Source organism: Melospiza melodia, chromosome 3 (assembly GCF_035770615.1).
Source record: "Melospiza melodia melodia isolate bMelMel2 chromosome 3, bMelMel2.pri, whole genome shotgun sequence".
Taxonomy (NCBI): Eukaryota; Metazoa; Chordata; class Aves; order Passeriformes; family Passerellidae; genus Melospiza; species Melospiza melodia.
This window is the reverse complement of record NC_086196.1, coordinates 21,816,401-21,830,416: the sequence shown is the minus strand read 5'-3', so window position 1 is coordinate 21,830,416 and position 14,016 is coordinate 21,816,401. Positions and strand designations below refer to the sequence as shown.

General features: G+C 36.8%; 1 protein-coding gene across 1 annotated transcript in view; it reads left to right on the top strand.

The window, feature by feature from the left end:
• Positions 1 to 14,016, top strand: part of PDSS2 (decaprenyl diphosphate synthase subunit 2) — a 109,610-nt gene that overhangs the window by 75,663 nt on the left and 19,931 nt on the right. The window contains exon 4 of the mRNA XM_063150964.1: positions 9,390 to 9,464. Coding sequence (XP_063007034.1) covers positions 9,390 to 9,464 — 75 coding nt within the window. The remainder of the gene's footprint in view (positions 1 to 9,389; positions 9,465 to 14,016) is intronic.

Below are 14,016 nucleotides of genomic sequence, written 5' to 3'. Positions count from 1 at the left end.
AATATTTGTAAAATTTCATTACCTTAATGGCTGTGGTTATATTTTTGAAAAGTAATCTTTTAGAGAAGTTAAATTAGAGGATTAGGTGATGCAGTTTATTAACTTATTAATTAAATTAAAATTCTAAAAATTAGACTTAATGTGTAATTGTGATAATGTTAGAAACAGTCTCCTTTTAGATCAGTAAGAGTCCTGTTGCATTGCAATGAATGCCAGTTTGAGATTAAAACTGCTTAACTTTGCCTTCATTCCTAATCAGTGCATTCCTCAAATAGATTTATCCTTTACCTTAGTGGCCTTTTGCACCTGTACTGGTTTTTAAAGCTAATGCTTGTGTTAATCTTTCCCAAAGTTAGTCTCCATGGGGGTTAGTATATGACTGCATGGAAAGAGTATATTTTTCTCATTCTTGGCCATGGCACTACTGGAAAATTTTATGTTTAGATTTCAATCTGTTTTCTGTCCTCCCACTTCTGCATGAAAAAATACTTCTAAAAAGAAAGAGTGATTTCTGCCACTTCCCTCGTGGATGTCTGTGACTTCCACACAGTACCTTGTTGCAGAATGATTGCTGCAGAACATGGGAAGACTACAGCTGAGACTGATAGCAGAATATGTCATCATAGGTGTGGTTGTATCATCAGTCTAGATTAAAGTCTTTCCCAAAAACATACTGCAAGAATATTTTTAAAGCATCAAGGCATGGTGCTGTTGAGAAGAGAGTTGTGAATGCTTGAGATTCTGCCTCAATGTCGCATTGACCGAGTGACTGACGGTCTCAGGAAGTTTTCCATTCAGTTCTGGTGAATTTTCAGTGGCCTACCAAAGATATTTACACCAATTTGCATAAAGTCCATGAAATATTCTTGCCTCTGAATCATCTCACTAACAATCTCCTCAACTTACATATGAATTCACCTTCTTCATAGTAGCAATCAGACATGTCCTTCTGCTTCTCTGGTCTGCCCAGCAGGCCGAAGTCAATGTTTACTGCTTGAGTTCATCTTGAGTTCATTAACCAAATACCTGTCATTATTCCAGGTAAACATTGTCTTCCTCGGGGATGAACTGCACAGCTGCTTCTAACACCTGGTTTAGTAATTCTTTGTCTTATAGAACTGCTGTTTGCCTGATAATTAACAGAATGGCCTGGAAAATACAGATATGCCATCTACATGAAAGAGAGGGCTTTTCAGAGATGACTAAACATAAATGAAGATAAAAACTAAAGAAAATGAAGAAAGGCTGAATCTGATGAAAGTCAAAGGTCATTCAACATCTCAAGACAATCACTAATGAGTTCTGGGTAGTTGGGGTCTCTTCCTCTTACATTTGCTTCCTTAATGTGCAGCATTGAGTTGGCAGTTTTCTAGTGGGGAACACAAATACTTAGAGTCAGAAATATTTACAGGCTTAAGATATATATGTGCATATTAAATATGTATATGTGTGTGTTTATATCTGTGTGTATATATATATACACATATATACTTGTATATGTATATACATCTAAATTTAATTGAATGTTAAAGCCAAATGTTGGAATAAAAGTTTTTTCTTTTTTCTGAAGTCAAACACCCTCACTTTTCAGAGAAATTCCCTTTGAAATATTTAAGACAAACATTAAAAAGTGTCTAGATTTAATCTTTCTGTGACTGTTGACAAGAATATGTATCCAAGATCAATACCAGAATAGTAGCAAATAGATATTAAAAAGAAAACAAAATTTATTCTAAGAAATTGAAGCAATGAAAATTTTTGAGTATATGATGTTATATTCTGCATGAGTTGCATACTGTGGGAAAGGCCTCTCAAAAGCCAGCAGTTCTGCTACTTCATTCACCACTAAATTGCAATAGGTATTGGCACTGCCTGCATTTCTCAAACAGAGATGTTTGTTACAGCTTTTTCTTTCACAGCTGTGAATAATCATCGTGGAGGAATTAATTGCTAAACAGCTTTATCCCTTACACAAATTATAAAATTAAAAAGAATTTTCACAGAGCAGGTATATGAAATGAGAGCACCAGTGAAATTTCTTCAACACAAGCACTGGAAGAGGCTGCACAGGGTTGAGTCACCATGCATGGAGGTCTTTAAAAGATGTGTAAATGTGACACTTAGAGACATGGTTTAGCAGTGGGCTTGAAACTCCTGGGCTTAGTTTGGACTTGATGATATTAAAGATCTTTTCTAACCTAATGATTCTATGATTAGGTTAGGAAAGGTGATGACCTCCAGAAATTATATTTGCAATGTCAGCTTCATTCTCTTTATGGCTGAAGAAATGGAAGATCCTAAGTTTTGTTTTCATGGCTTTATTTGAAATCTGTTTCTCATACATAGTAAGATTCCTATTGAGTGTGTGTATGAGGATCAAATGCAATCAGATCTGTATTGGGTGAAATGCTGTCCCAGTATTAGCTGAAACAATTAGACCTTTTTTGTGTGTGAGTATTTAATATATACTAACTTTCATCTTTGGATGTAAGGGGAATATTTGGTTCTAGAGGTGGATTTCCATGACAGTTAAGGCAGTTAATATATAGTTTTACAGGACTGGAGGTTATAGTGGCTGGTATATAATCAGCTGTACATCTGGAGTATGGCTTCAACAGACAATACACTTTTAAAAAGTGAAAATATATTTTTGTCATGATTTGGTTGCAGCTGAAGGCTGTTAGCAATAGTAATAAGAGTCTGAGACTAGTCTGCATAGGCTTTCTTAGTCTCCCAAGAATGTAGCTATTTATAATAGGGAAATCTACTCCTAGTACAATCAGTAAACCTAACTCTTACCTAAGAGTGTATTTGTGAAATACAGCTGTGTAACCTTGACTGTATTATTTCAAAGGTGAGGAAAGTTGTTGTTGGTGCTGCAGATGTAAATATGTAAAATCAGCTGTGGTCCTCCTCCAGAAGCTGCTGGTGTCAGAGAATGGTTGAGGTTGACCGGGATCTCTGGAGTCTGTGCAGTCCAAAGCCCTCGTTCAGGCAGGGTCAGCTAGAGACAGTTGCCCAGGACTATGTCCAGACAGACTTTAAATATCTCCCAAAATGGAGACTTTGCAACCCCTTTGGGCATCCATTGTTGGATGCCCTCACAATAGCCTGTTTTCCTGTATCCAGGTTGCATTTCATGTTTTCATTTGTGCCTGTTGCCTCATCCTGTCAGTGGGCACTGTTGAGGAGAATTTGGTTCCCTCTTCTGCATTCCTTCTCATCAGGTGTTTATACCCAATGTACTGCAGGAGAGGCTAAAATCGATGCACCATGTAAGTAGGGCAATAGATTATATATCTTCCCTTCTTTTTTCACTGCTGTAAAGCTTGTCTTTAAAATGAACCTTTCTGTGGCAGCATTTTTTGTAAAAGTGCCATAACATCTGGAGTGGTTTCAGTGTAATAATATGGTAAAATGCATAAAATTTTAGCAGTAATATAAATGAGTTAATTGTAATTTTAATCAAAATGCTGATGTATTTGACTTCTTGTTGGCTAGCAAGAATATTGAATTTCTCAATGGACTGTATCTGCTTGTTAATATCAGTGTTTTGAAATTCAACAGCATTTCACTTGGAGTCTAGAGTCTGATTGCTGCTATCCCTGGTAAAGGAGGTTGTTGATTTGTTAGTTTAACAAACATCTGCAGCTTCATTAAGTTGATTCCCTCTGTCAGATGCTAAATGGAATTACTTCTGATTCATATTTATTCAGGTACAGACTGTTTGAAATAGTAGATACTACTTGCAGGTACAATTTGTGTTCTTCACTTTAATCCTCAGTTCCTCTGTGAACATATCCCAGTTTAATGGTGGTCTGCAGCAGCGTGACTGGGAGCAGCATTTTATAACCATGCTTTCCTGCACCACTTATGGATGGGAACGTGTTTATATCTACAGAACCCCGTAGTCATTATGCCTTCTTTGTTCACTGTTTTATATAGAACAAAATTGTAATTAAATTACCCATCAGCAGTCAGGTATTTCTCTAACCTGGGCCACTCAGCAACAGTTGTTCAGCACTTCAGTGCAAGGATCTGCTGCTGTGGATCTGCAAAGGTATTAAGAAACTGTGTAAGGTATCATGTGGAAGTAGACAAGGAAAATTATATTTCTTCTGTTGGTTATGTTGTCCTTAAGGAAAATGACTGAATTATGCACTAAAAGTCTTTACACTGATGAAGTCCAATTCTGTAGATAGTGCTGCATCAGCATAAAAAGGATAACTTAACACTGGTGAAAATCCCTAAGGCAGACTGACCTTAAGGTATTTAACAATATTGGCAGTTTTCAAATTGACAGCTGCTGATTATTTGTAACGGCTTAGAAGCACCTTTTTAACAAGTAGTAGGGTTGGATGATATGTCTACACTGTATTGTTGTATTGTAGTTTGCTACTAATTCATCATTAACAGAATGAAGAAAGCCATAACTCTGTTTTCCAAGACCACTTAAAGCATGCTAGAAAGGCAAATCACTGTCCTTCTTGTGTGTTCACTAAGAGAGAGCCAGATCCAAAAGATAGTAAAACTCAAGATGATTTCAAACAATAAATCCAATAGGATTCAATAAACATTAGATTAAAAAAACTCATTCTCTAGGCTGGCACGTTTGATTACCTGTATGACTAATGGTGTTTGAGGAGATTGCCAGGAAAGAAAATTGAATTTCACTGTTCTTGGAACTCCTTAGAGTTTTCACTCGCCCCTCCCCCCACTTTTTTAAAAGGCATTATTGAACAATCAAACTCCAAAATCAGCTCTTTGCTGAGTTTTGGCTTTAGCATCCTAGTGTTGCAATGATTTTGGGTCAGTTTCTGTGGAATTTTTGAGTGTTGGAGTATTTCTCAAACTAGTGCTTCTTTGGGGAGGGAAGTGCAAGCTGAAGGAATTTTTATCTGTATATTTAATGGTTCCTGACTATCTCATTTTCTTCTTTATTTCTGTGGAGAAGTCCTGCTACATTTTCAAGTCTATGCATCAGCAGCAGGATTAGGATCTGCCAATAGCAGATGTGTGAGGAAAGGATATTGTTTCAACATAAGGATGGAAGGAATTACTTGTGGTCCTTCTCGGAAGGAATTTGGCAAAGCTACGGAAGTTTGTCAAATAGAAATTGTGAGGGATGAAGAACAAAGTTATATCCATTGCTATTTTCTTCCTAGTGCTGCTTCCTGTCTTCCCACAAGAGCTTCATCCTTTCTGTGATGTTTCCATTGAAAATATCCAATAGAGTCTGGAGAGACACGACATTACTACTCTGAAATAGTGTAATCAGTTCCATTTCAGCTGAATTTAAAATAAAATGACCATTCTTTGAATGGAGCTCAGATTCATTCCTTTTGTAAACCAGAAGAAAAACCAGGGAAAACCCCCTAAGTTTTGTGTTATGTTGCAGTAAACTTTAAACAAAGTATTTTGAAGATAAGTTAAGAGAGCAAAGTGCTTGCATTGCTGAATTGATGGCACCAATGTTGTCTTTTCATCCAGGTTGTTTAAGAACCTTGTGAAGGATGAGTGGGGCTCGAAATCCATTCTTTTTACTGTGCTTGACAGAGTCTGAATCATGTCTTTCAACTCTGGAGAAAGTATTGTACCAAAATGTCTTCTGTGATTTCCCTGCATTCCTTCTAGCACAGTTTCACTTCCATTAAAATACACCTCTTTTTCTCTAGACAGAATTGAATCTCCCTTGATAGTCAACTGCAGTCATGAACTGGGCTGCTGTACCTGCAACAGTGACCATGTGCCCCATGTGACACCATGTGTGATTCTTTGGGAATTCTGAACTCTTATGGATAAGTCCTCAGGAAACTACACAAAATTCTGATTTCAGGAGAATGAAGGAGGACATTCATTAAGTCCTTGATTGGATTTCCTGAGTAATTTTCTGAACTAAGTGAATTACCAACATTTTAAATTTACTTCTTCAAGTAATAGATAGAAATTTTGAGCTTGAGTAATTAGATTCAAAGTAAAATTAAAGAGTCTTGAAGGGCTAAAGCTGTGCCTTTTTGATAAACAAGTTAGTGCACCAGAAAAAGGTAAATTAAATTTCACCAAATTTCTGCTCTTTAAACCTACAGAGCTCTTCTGGGACTGAAACACAGCATAGTCTTTTGGACTATTTTATATTTGAATTAATTGGAGAGGTCAGAGCATGTGTTCTACATTGTTGTGGAATGAGCAATCAAATGGTTGTGTCCAGAATTTACACCATGTTATCCACTTAGTCTGCCTAAATAGTAGGAGAGATTTTAGCTTTAACAATCCATGTCTTTTCCCTGTATTCATCCTAAACTGATGGCCTTTGTGTTGGCTTTTTAAAAGCAGAAGAGATCAAAAAGTGTTGAAGTAATTCCACCTCAGGAAAAAAAAAAAAGACATTTCAGAACTATTGCAAAGTGTGTTTAAAGGGTGTGGAATCACTTGCATGTGCGTTTGTCACCTGCAAGTAATGGGTCATCCCCTGGGCAACACCCAGTCATGGGGATACTGGAGGAGCAGAAAACAGCACTTAGGAAGATTCTGATGCAGAGTAGAAAATAAAAATACAATGGAAGTTTGTTTTCTCTCAATGTGTGGTTGCTCCTGCTCATCCCGAGGAACCAGGCTTCTCAAAAACCTGTTGAGGAGTGGAACACAGTGGGAAGAGAGATTATGAATAGGCTGCCTTTGGTATCTTTTGGATTTGCTGTTTTCAAGCACTAATTCTGGCAATTCTTTCTTCTCTTCCCTCATCTCTGAACCTTTTTAAAATGGAGCTCAACTGTCAAATGAGAAGAGAAGCAGTTGAGAGCACTTCATTTTTCATCTAGCTTCCTCTCTCCTCAGACTTACATCTCAGAAACGTCAGCACTGGTCAGGCAGAAAGGCAGCAATGAGAATAAGACAGCTTGGATAGTTTTTGCTGCTCTTATGCTGGCAGACTGCATGATTTTCTGGAAAATCAGTTCACTGTTGCCATTTTCCCCTTACATAAAACAGTAGGGAATAAATTTAACAGGAGATGTTGATTGCTTTCAAATTTTCTGATGAAAAGTGCTGCATAAGAGCTAGACACTGTATCATTTCATGAATATTACTGAATCCATAATAATTTTTCTTCCTTTGTCGTTTTGGGATGCAGAGGAAAATTGCCTGGTTTCCTCGTTTCTCATTTCTTTCCCCAGTGCTCAGGACCCCAGGCCACTGATGTTAAGCAGGAGATACTTTTCATAGATCAGATTAAGGGTTGGTGAGGTAACAGAGCCTCATGCAAGCATCCCACTGTGCTCTTGAAACTGAAATTTCATTCCTGGTAGTGATCTGTATAGCCTTACATTACCTGAAAAGTATTTTTATATATATTTGGAAATAAGAGGAGTAATATTAATACTAAATTCTCACCCATATATAATGTTCAATATGTGACTAAATGGTATTTAACATAATAAAGATTCTTCTAAATAGTTGTTATGTCATTCTCCTGAGATGTTTTATAAACTCTTAGAGGAAGAGATACAATTGTTCACAAATATTTCACCAAGCTTGTGTTAAGCCAGTTAAAATTGCCTTGGAGAGTAGAGTTGCACTAAAAAGAGGGAGGAGAGGTGGAAAAAAGAAACCCCAAAACAGGGTCCTGCTCAGTCTAGAGTTTCAGGCAAGAGAGGAAAAGGTCTAGTTATCCAGAGCCAGCTGCATTGTTAAAAGTTCATACTATCACTTTGACATTTAGAGTAGGACTCTGTGTCTTTGTAAATTCCTCTTCGTATTACCAGTGTAGGTCTCTGAGCTCAGACCATTTCACAAACCATAACATTTTTGAGTGAGTGATTGATCTGTATTATGTGTCCTAGCCATCAGAAGAATCTTGGGATGTTGCTTGTATAAACTGTAATACAATCTGATCCTGGGCATTTAGTTACAGACTTTCATAGACCTCTTGGCGATACTCAGTCCTCCTGGATTTGGGAATTAGGCTTATCTTAAAGAAAAGGGGGGTGGGGGTGGTGAGGGTTGTTGTTTAAAAAAAAAAAAAAAAAAAAAAGAGCCCCTCATTTTCTCTGTACCCCCCTTTAAATAACTCAACACATCTGGTAACACTGTAGGATCATTGTCCTTTCAGTTCCTTCAAAGCTCATATTGCTACAATATTTCTTCGGTGTCTAGTTTCCTAAAGGGCAATGTGATTTCTTTTTTTTCAGGCTATTTTTGTAGGTCTTGCAAATTAACCCATATGCATTGCAAGAAAAAACATGACTTTTAATCAGCACCATTTCTAAAGTTAGCGCTTGCTGTGTGTATATGAATATGTATATGAACCACCGTTTAAAAAAAAGAAAACACAACCTTTCTGCTAGTACTCAAAACTAGCATACAAATGTGGTTTTATTATCAAATAAAGCATGCCTAAATGTTAGAATATCTTTCTGTTAGGGTTTTTATCATTTGACTTCTTGTCTTCAGTTACAAGAATGATAAAAATTGAAACTAAATCTTTTAATTCAATAAGAACTACATTGAATTTTAGGAAGCAAAAAGAGGAATCAGATACTGACTCATATGCGTAGGAAATTAAACATTCAAGAAATTAAAACTTTGTGAGCAACCAGAGGTAGCCTTAAGGTGTGCTTATTTGAAATGCCTGCATTTAATTTTACAATAAATCTGAGTATTTTGTTCCAATTAAGACAGTTCATGTGCGCAACTTAAAATTTTACAGTAGTTCCAGGGAGACCGTGGACTACTTGTTTTACATTCTGGATCAAGTTCAGATTTTTAGGCTTCGCTTGAATAAAATAAAAAGCCTGAACCCTGAAGATAATACAGATTGATAAATCTGATTTAAACATTCCCGTGTTGCCGACTTTCAGTGTATGTGGTACAGCTGAGCCTCAGGCCATGCACTAAATACATCCACAGTGCATTCCCATGGCACCTGAATACCAAATGATCACGTTTGAAAGGTTACCTTTCTATGGATTCTGACTTTTCTGTATTAGCCATGAAGATTAGAATTTTAACAGCTCCCAAGGAGAGGTATTGTGAAGTATTTACTTGGCAGGAAAAAAACAAAACAAAACAAAGCCCAGATGAGGTACTGTCTCATATTCATGAACTGGGATTTATTAGTTCTGTGAACGTCCTTGTGAGAATACACTCTATAGTTCACACGGTAGGAAAAACAAGTCTTGTTTTTCATTTATATTAACTTAAAACTTTGATAGAAGAGTTACTGTAGTAGAGGTTTTAGCAGAGACATATCACAGAATATATCTCAGTAAATCCTGAAGTCTTTCACAATTAGCTTTCTTCGTGGTTTATCTCTTTGGAAATCTGGCAGTAGCTTTGTTAGTCAATTTGGTGATAATTAAAGATATAAGGCTTTTTCTCCTTCTCTTTTACAGGTTGTGGAACTCATTTCAAGTGCTATTGGTGACTTGGTTCAAGGGATATATTATGAAAACTCAAAATCATCTGAGGTAAGAATTTCACTAGATTTATGTACCCTAGGCATTTGGTGATATTAATGTGTGACTACTGTAAATACAATGACTTTCTCACCTGTTTAAAAGGAGGGAGAAAGTACAAGAGTTGTTAGTCCTGGTGTGTTTCAGCAGTAGCATCATTATGACACCTGTAAGCTCTCTGTAAGTGAGAAATGTTGTGGACTCATTTGGGTTCCTGCCACTGCAGAAAATCCTTATCTTTTCTTCCTTAATCATTCTTTTTCTATTTTCTGTTGCCTTAATGAAGTCCTCCACATGTGTGGATTGCAAGGGGAAGTGTGAGATAAACGAAGCACAGCTGCATGACATTTACCCTGCCCTGGCCCAGTTACAAATAGCAAAGACTTATTTTGTTTCAGTGACTATTTCTGTCTAAGGAGAGTTGCAAGTACACTGTACCCTTCCTAAGGGGAACCCAGTTAACTCAAAACACAATTAGTGTGGTGGTGTAATAGAGACACTTACATGACAGTGCCTGAAGTTCAGCCTTTATAATGGGTAGTGTGTGCCTTCTGATGAGACCTACAGCAAGTTGTGGCATCTGCTTTAATTTTTTCTGTCTAGTTCTCTGAGAAATTTAGTTCCATGTTGTGCTGAGACATATCCCTGCTGCTCTCCTCACCCTGTTCTGCTGAGGCAGTGTCCCATTCATGTTCTGAACATTTCTTTAGCAAAGACTGGCAAACAGACTAGTTCGGTTGTTAGTCTGTCTTATTATTTGTGTCCTTTGTGCATCTTCCCTCCTTCCCTAATTGCAATTTGATTGAAACAAAATTATGAACTGCATTTCCCAGAGGTAAGACAAATGCTTTAATCTGCTCCACAACTAAATCTCAAATGTCAAACTTCTTTTTCTTTTTAGGAATAGAGCAGAGGGATGCTTGTAGTGGTATTTTCATTGCTGGGAATTTCCTAAATTTGGAAAAGCAGAAGGATGTCTTCTCACCTTGTTTTTTTTTTTTTTCCCTGAGGCAAGAAAACTGTATTTCATATGTTAAATGTCCTTAATGCAGTTGTTTTAAAGCTCTTTAGTACCATAAAATAAACTAACTTAGCACCAAGTTGTTTTGAACTTTGCTGAATGTCTACCTGAACGGTAGACAAAAATATCTCTGCAAAGTTAACCTTTCTTTTCTGAGACCCTAAGTTCATGTTTACAAAAAAAAAAAAAAAAAAAGTTTCAGTCTTCTTCATTTGGATAACCCAGTAGGAAAGTTCAAAGAATTATTTGACCTAACAAGACTGACCTGGTTTACTCCTGAATACATATAATGGATATAATTATTTGACAGCTCCATTAGCACTGTTTTTCCTCTGCACAGCCACGTGCAATCCTACAGCTGTCCCATTTTAGTACATTCTGTTTGATCATGCTTTATCTTTTCTGCATAGGTAAATCATTAGATCTGTGTAAAACCAGGAAAGAAAAAGCAAATATTTAACTTTTTATGGTTATTTGAAGTGACAATACAAACTATGAAGTGTAGGCTTTGACACATCCTGAAGGTTAAGGCTTGTCACTCATGTTCAAAGCAACAAACAGCTGCTGTGGTTTAAGATATTGCATTAACAATATTAAGCTCATATGTTGGACTATAACCTGGAGCTAAAAGGGATGATATGATAAACTATTGCAGTTTTCTGCAATATCCTCGCTCAGCCCAAAATTCTGCAAGTGAAGGACATTCTTCCCAGTTCCCATTTGCCTTCCCTAAATCTGGGTCTAATTTGGGAGTAAAAATTTTGCCTTAGTGAGTACAAAGTTGAAAATTGTCTAGTCTGGTCTTCAGTTGTGATTGTGGTTATCTATTTTTAACAAAAAACCCCCAGTGCTCTGAGTCTCTGTTTCCAGCTTTGAGGAGGCTGAAGGTTTCTAAAATGTTTGCTAACTCAGAGAATATTGTCATATCTATAAAGCCACTCTGTTTTAATATTCCAGATCATTTAACAAATACTGAGGGGGGGTTACTTTAATATTCCTGTCAATTCACTTGACAGGTGTAAGAGATACAAGGAAGCTCAAGGTCAAACAGCAGAATGAAGAGAGGGACTTCACTGTGTTGGCTCTTGTGCTTAACCTTCCAGAATGCTCTTGCAATCTTAAAGCATGAGGGACTTTGAGGGGAAATAACTTGGTTGGGTTTTGGGGATTTTTTTCTTGTTGTCAGAATATGTAGCTGATGATAAATGTGCATTAGCAAAGCTCATTATAGTGTCAACATGGGGCTATTATCTTAGACAGGACCATTCCCAACATGTTCCACTGTTAGGAATTTTTGATGCAATTTTGTGAAAGTTGTGCATACCTAATATGTTAAACAAGTTTAAAAAATAACGGCCTTAGTAGCAAGTACTTGTATCAAACAGTGAATTAACAAGTATTTATTTTAGACCACAGTAGGGTTTTTAATGAAAGTTAGTTTATTTTCTGGAAAAGGATGGGCTAAATGCAGTGTGCTCTGCCAACTCTTCTTTGATATTTGGTTCCTGGCCTTGCTTTGAGGAGTAATGTTTTGAGTACTGCACATGTCCATCAACTGTCTGCTATGAGTCTTTACTATAAGTAATGGATTTGTTTATTATTTTACTATAGGAAGTAAATCAAATGTATTTTGAGTTATGTAAACCACCTTTTAGCAGGGCTGCAGAGCCAGAGCTTTCACTTTTTTTAAACAAATATTTTTGTTGCAAGACTAAAGAAAAGCATAAAATATGGAATTTGAGTAAAGAGCATCTGTGAAAAGAATAGGAAAATGTGTTTGAGAGAAAAAGAGCATAGCTAGAAAGAAGGCCAATGTTACTTATTTACTGCTTTTGTTCTTTTAAATACTAAGTTTTTCCAGAGAGATTTAAAAGTAACAGATGTGAAGAGATATTTATCTTTATGATAAGTTTACAAACTTTTCTTTGAAAACCAGGTGTTGTTTTTTTACAGTGTCATGATAAAAGTAGTCAGTAGCTTGCTTTATTGACCCATTTGCAGACACCCTTGTTCCTCCAAAGGCAGTGAAGACGGGTATTAATAGACCAATAAAACATGCCCTGTCATGTTCAGCAAGCATGAATACATCTGCTGAAAGCTCATGTGAACCATGTGTGAAATGTTTTACAGGGTCTTGCTGCTGGTAGAGTGATTCATGGGTGCACTGGATTTTATTTATGTGAAATAGAAGTTCTTGAACTACTTAATTTTAAACTTTGAATATGCAATGTAAAATTATTTCTATGTGTTTCTGTGGATTATTTGCCCATTGAGAACTGAATTAATGTTTGATATAGATGATTCAGACATTTGGATCATTTTGTGCAGCAGCAGATGGTTAAGAAAGAGCTGCCATGGTATGGAAATAAATGATGGGCTGTGTTACAAACTATAGCTGAAGTTTAGAGTCTCTGACTTCTGCTCCTTCTTGGTTTTGCAAATGGGTTTGTGCACTTTTAAGACATGTTTTTCATTCATATTTCTGTAGTACGTTTTCAGCTGAGCCTCATATAAAAATCTTCTTTGGTGAGATAAATCAAACTGTGTTATTGTAAGTGTTGCTTTTGTACTGGGGATCCTTGGTGCTGTCACTGAGAGCTGCCCTTCTTGTTGGTTATGATCACGTATTTTAGTCCCAGTTAAATTTTCTAGGAGTTTTTTGTTTCCTGAGGTGATTGTTTTAAACACAGTTTAAATCATGGAAGTAGTTTAATAAAATAGATTCTCAACTAGACAGTTTCTAACAAAGCAGTAGCTGACCTTGCCAATAGAAAAATGGGAGCGCCCTCAGCTGTTCTTCATTTCCCATTGGAAGTGATGATTGACAGAGCTGTATTTGGATATTTTCCCTGTGCACTCTTGCTGACATTGTGCAAACTGTCTCTGGAGATGGCTGTTTTCTTCCAGTGATGGTGGGGGGTTCAGCTCTCTTCATCCTCCACTTCCTGCCCCCCTGACAGCATCAGGGGTGCTTGTGATCTGCACCCATTTCTTGGTGACAGAATTTATGAATGAGGTCACTCCACAGGCATTTGTTAATACCTGAGCACTGTCACCTACAACTAGAATTCATTTGACTTTAGAGAGGTTTTTATAAGAAAGTCTTAGGAGTCTTCTGGGCCAGCTAATGTCCACTTCTATACCTGCTGCTGACAAAACAAAACAAAGCTTATAAAGCAGGGAAAATTTCTCTAGAAGTAGTAAGAGCCATTGTGATATCAGATTTTACAGCTTTGCAATCTAGAAGTAGTTTGGGTTTTCCCTTGATGTTTTTAAAATAGTGTTTAGATATTGTCCTACATACCCCTGTAAGAATGTGGTGTGGTTGGCAGACACTTTATGTATAACATGAGAGTTAAGCTTGGGAAAAAATGTCATTGTTGGAAAATTTTGCTGAAGAAAGGATGTGTCTGCCTCTGTCTTAAGCAGCAAAAGCTTTAGGGGTCTGTGGTCATAAGAAATTCTTTAATTAAAATCAGCTATGTTCAGGCATGCAAGTTCATACACTAAAGCACATCCATATGGACATAATACCTTTTTACA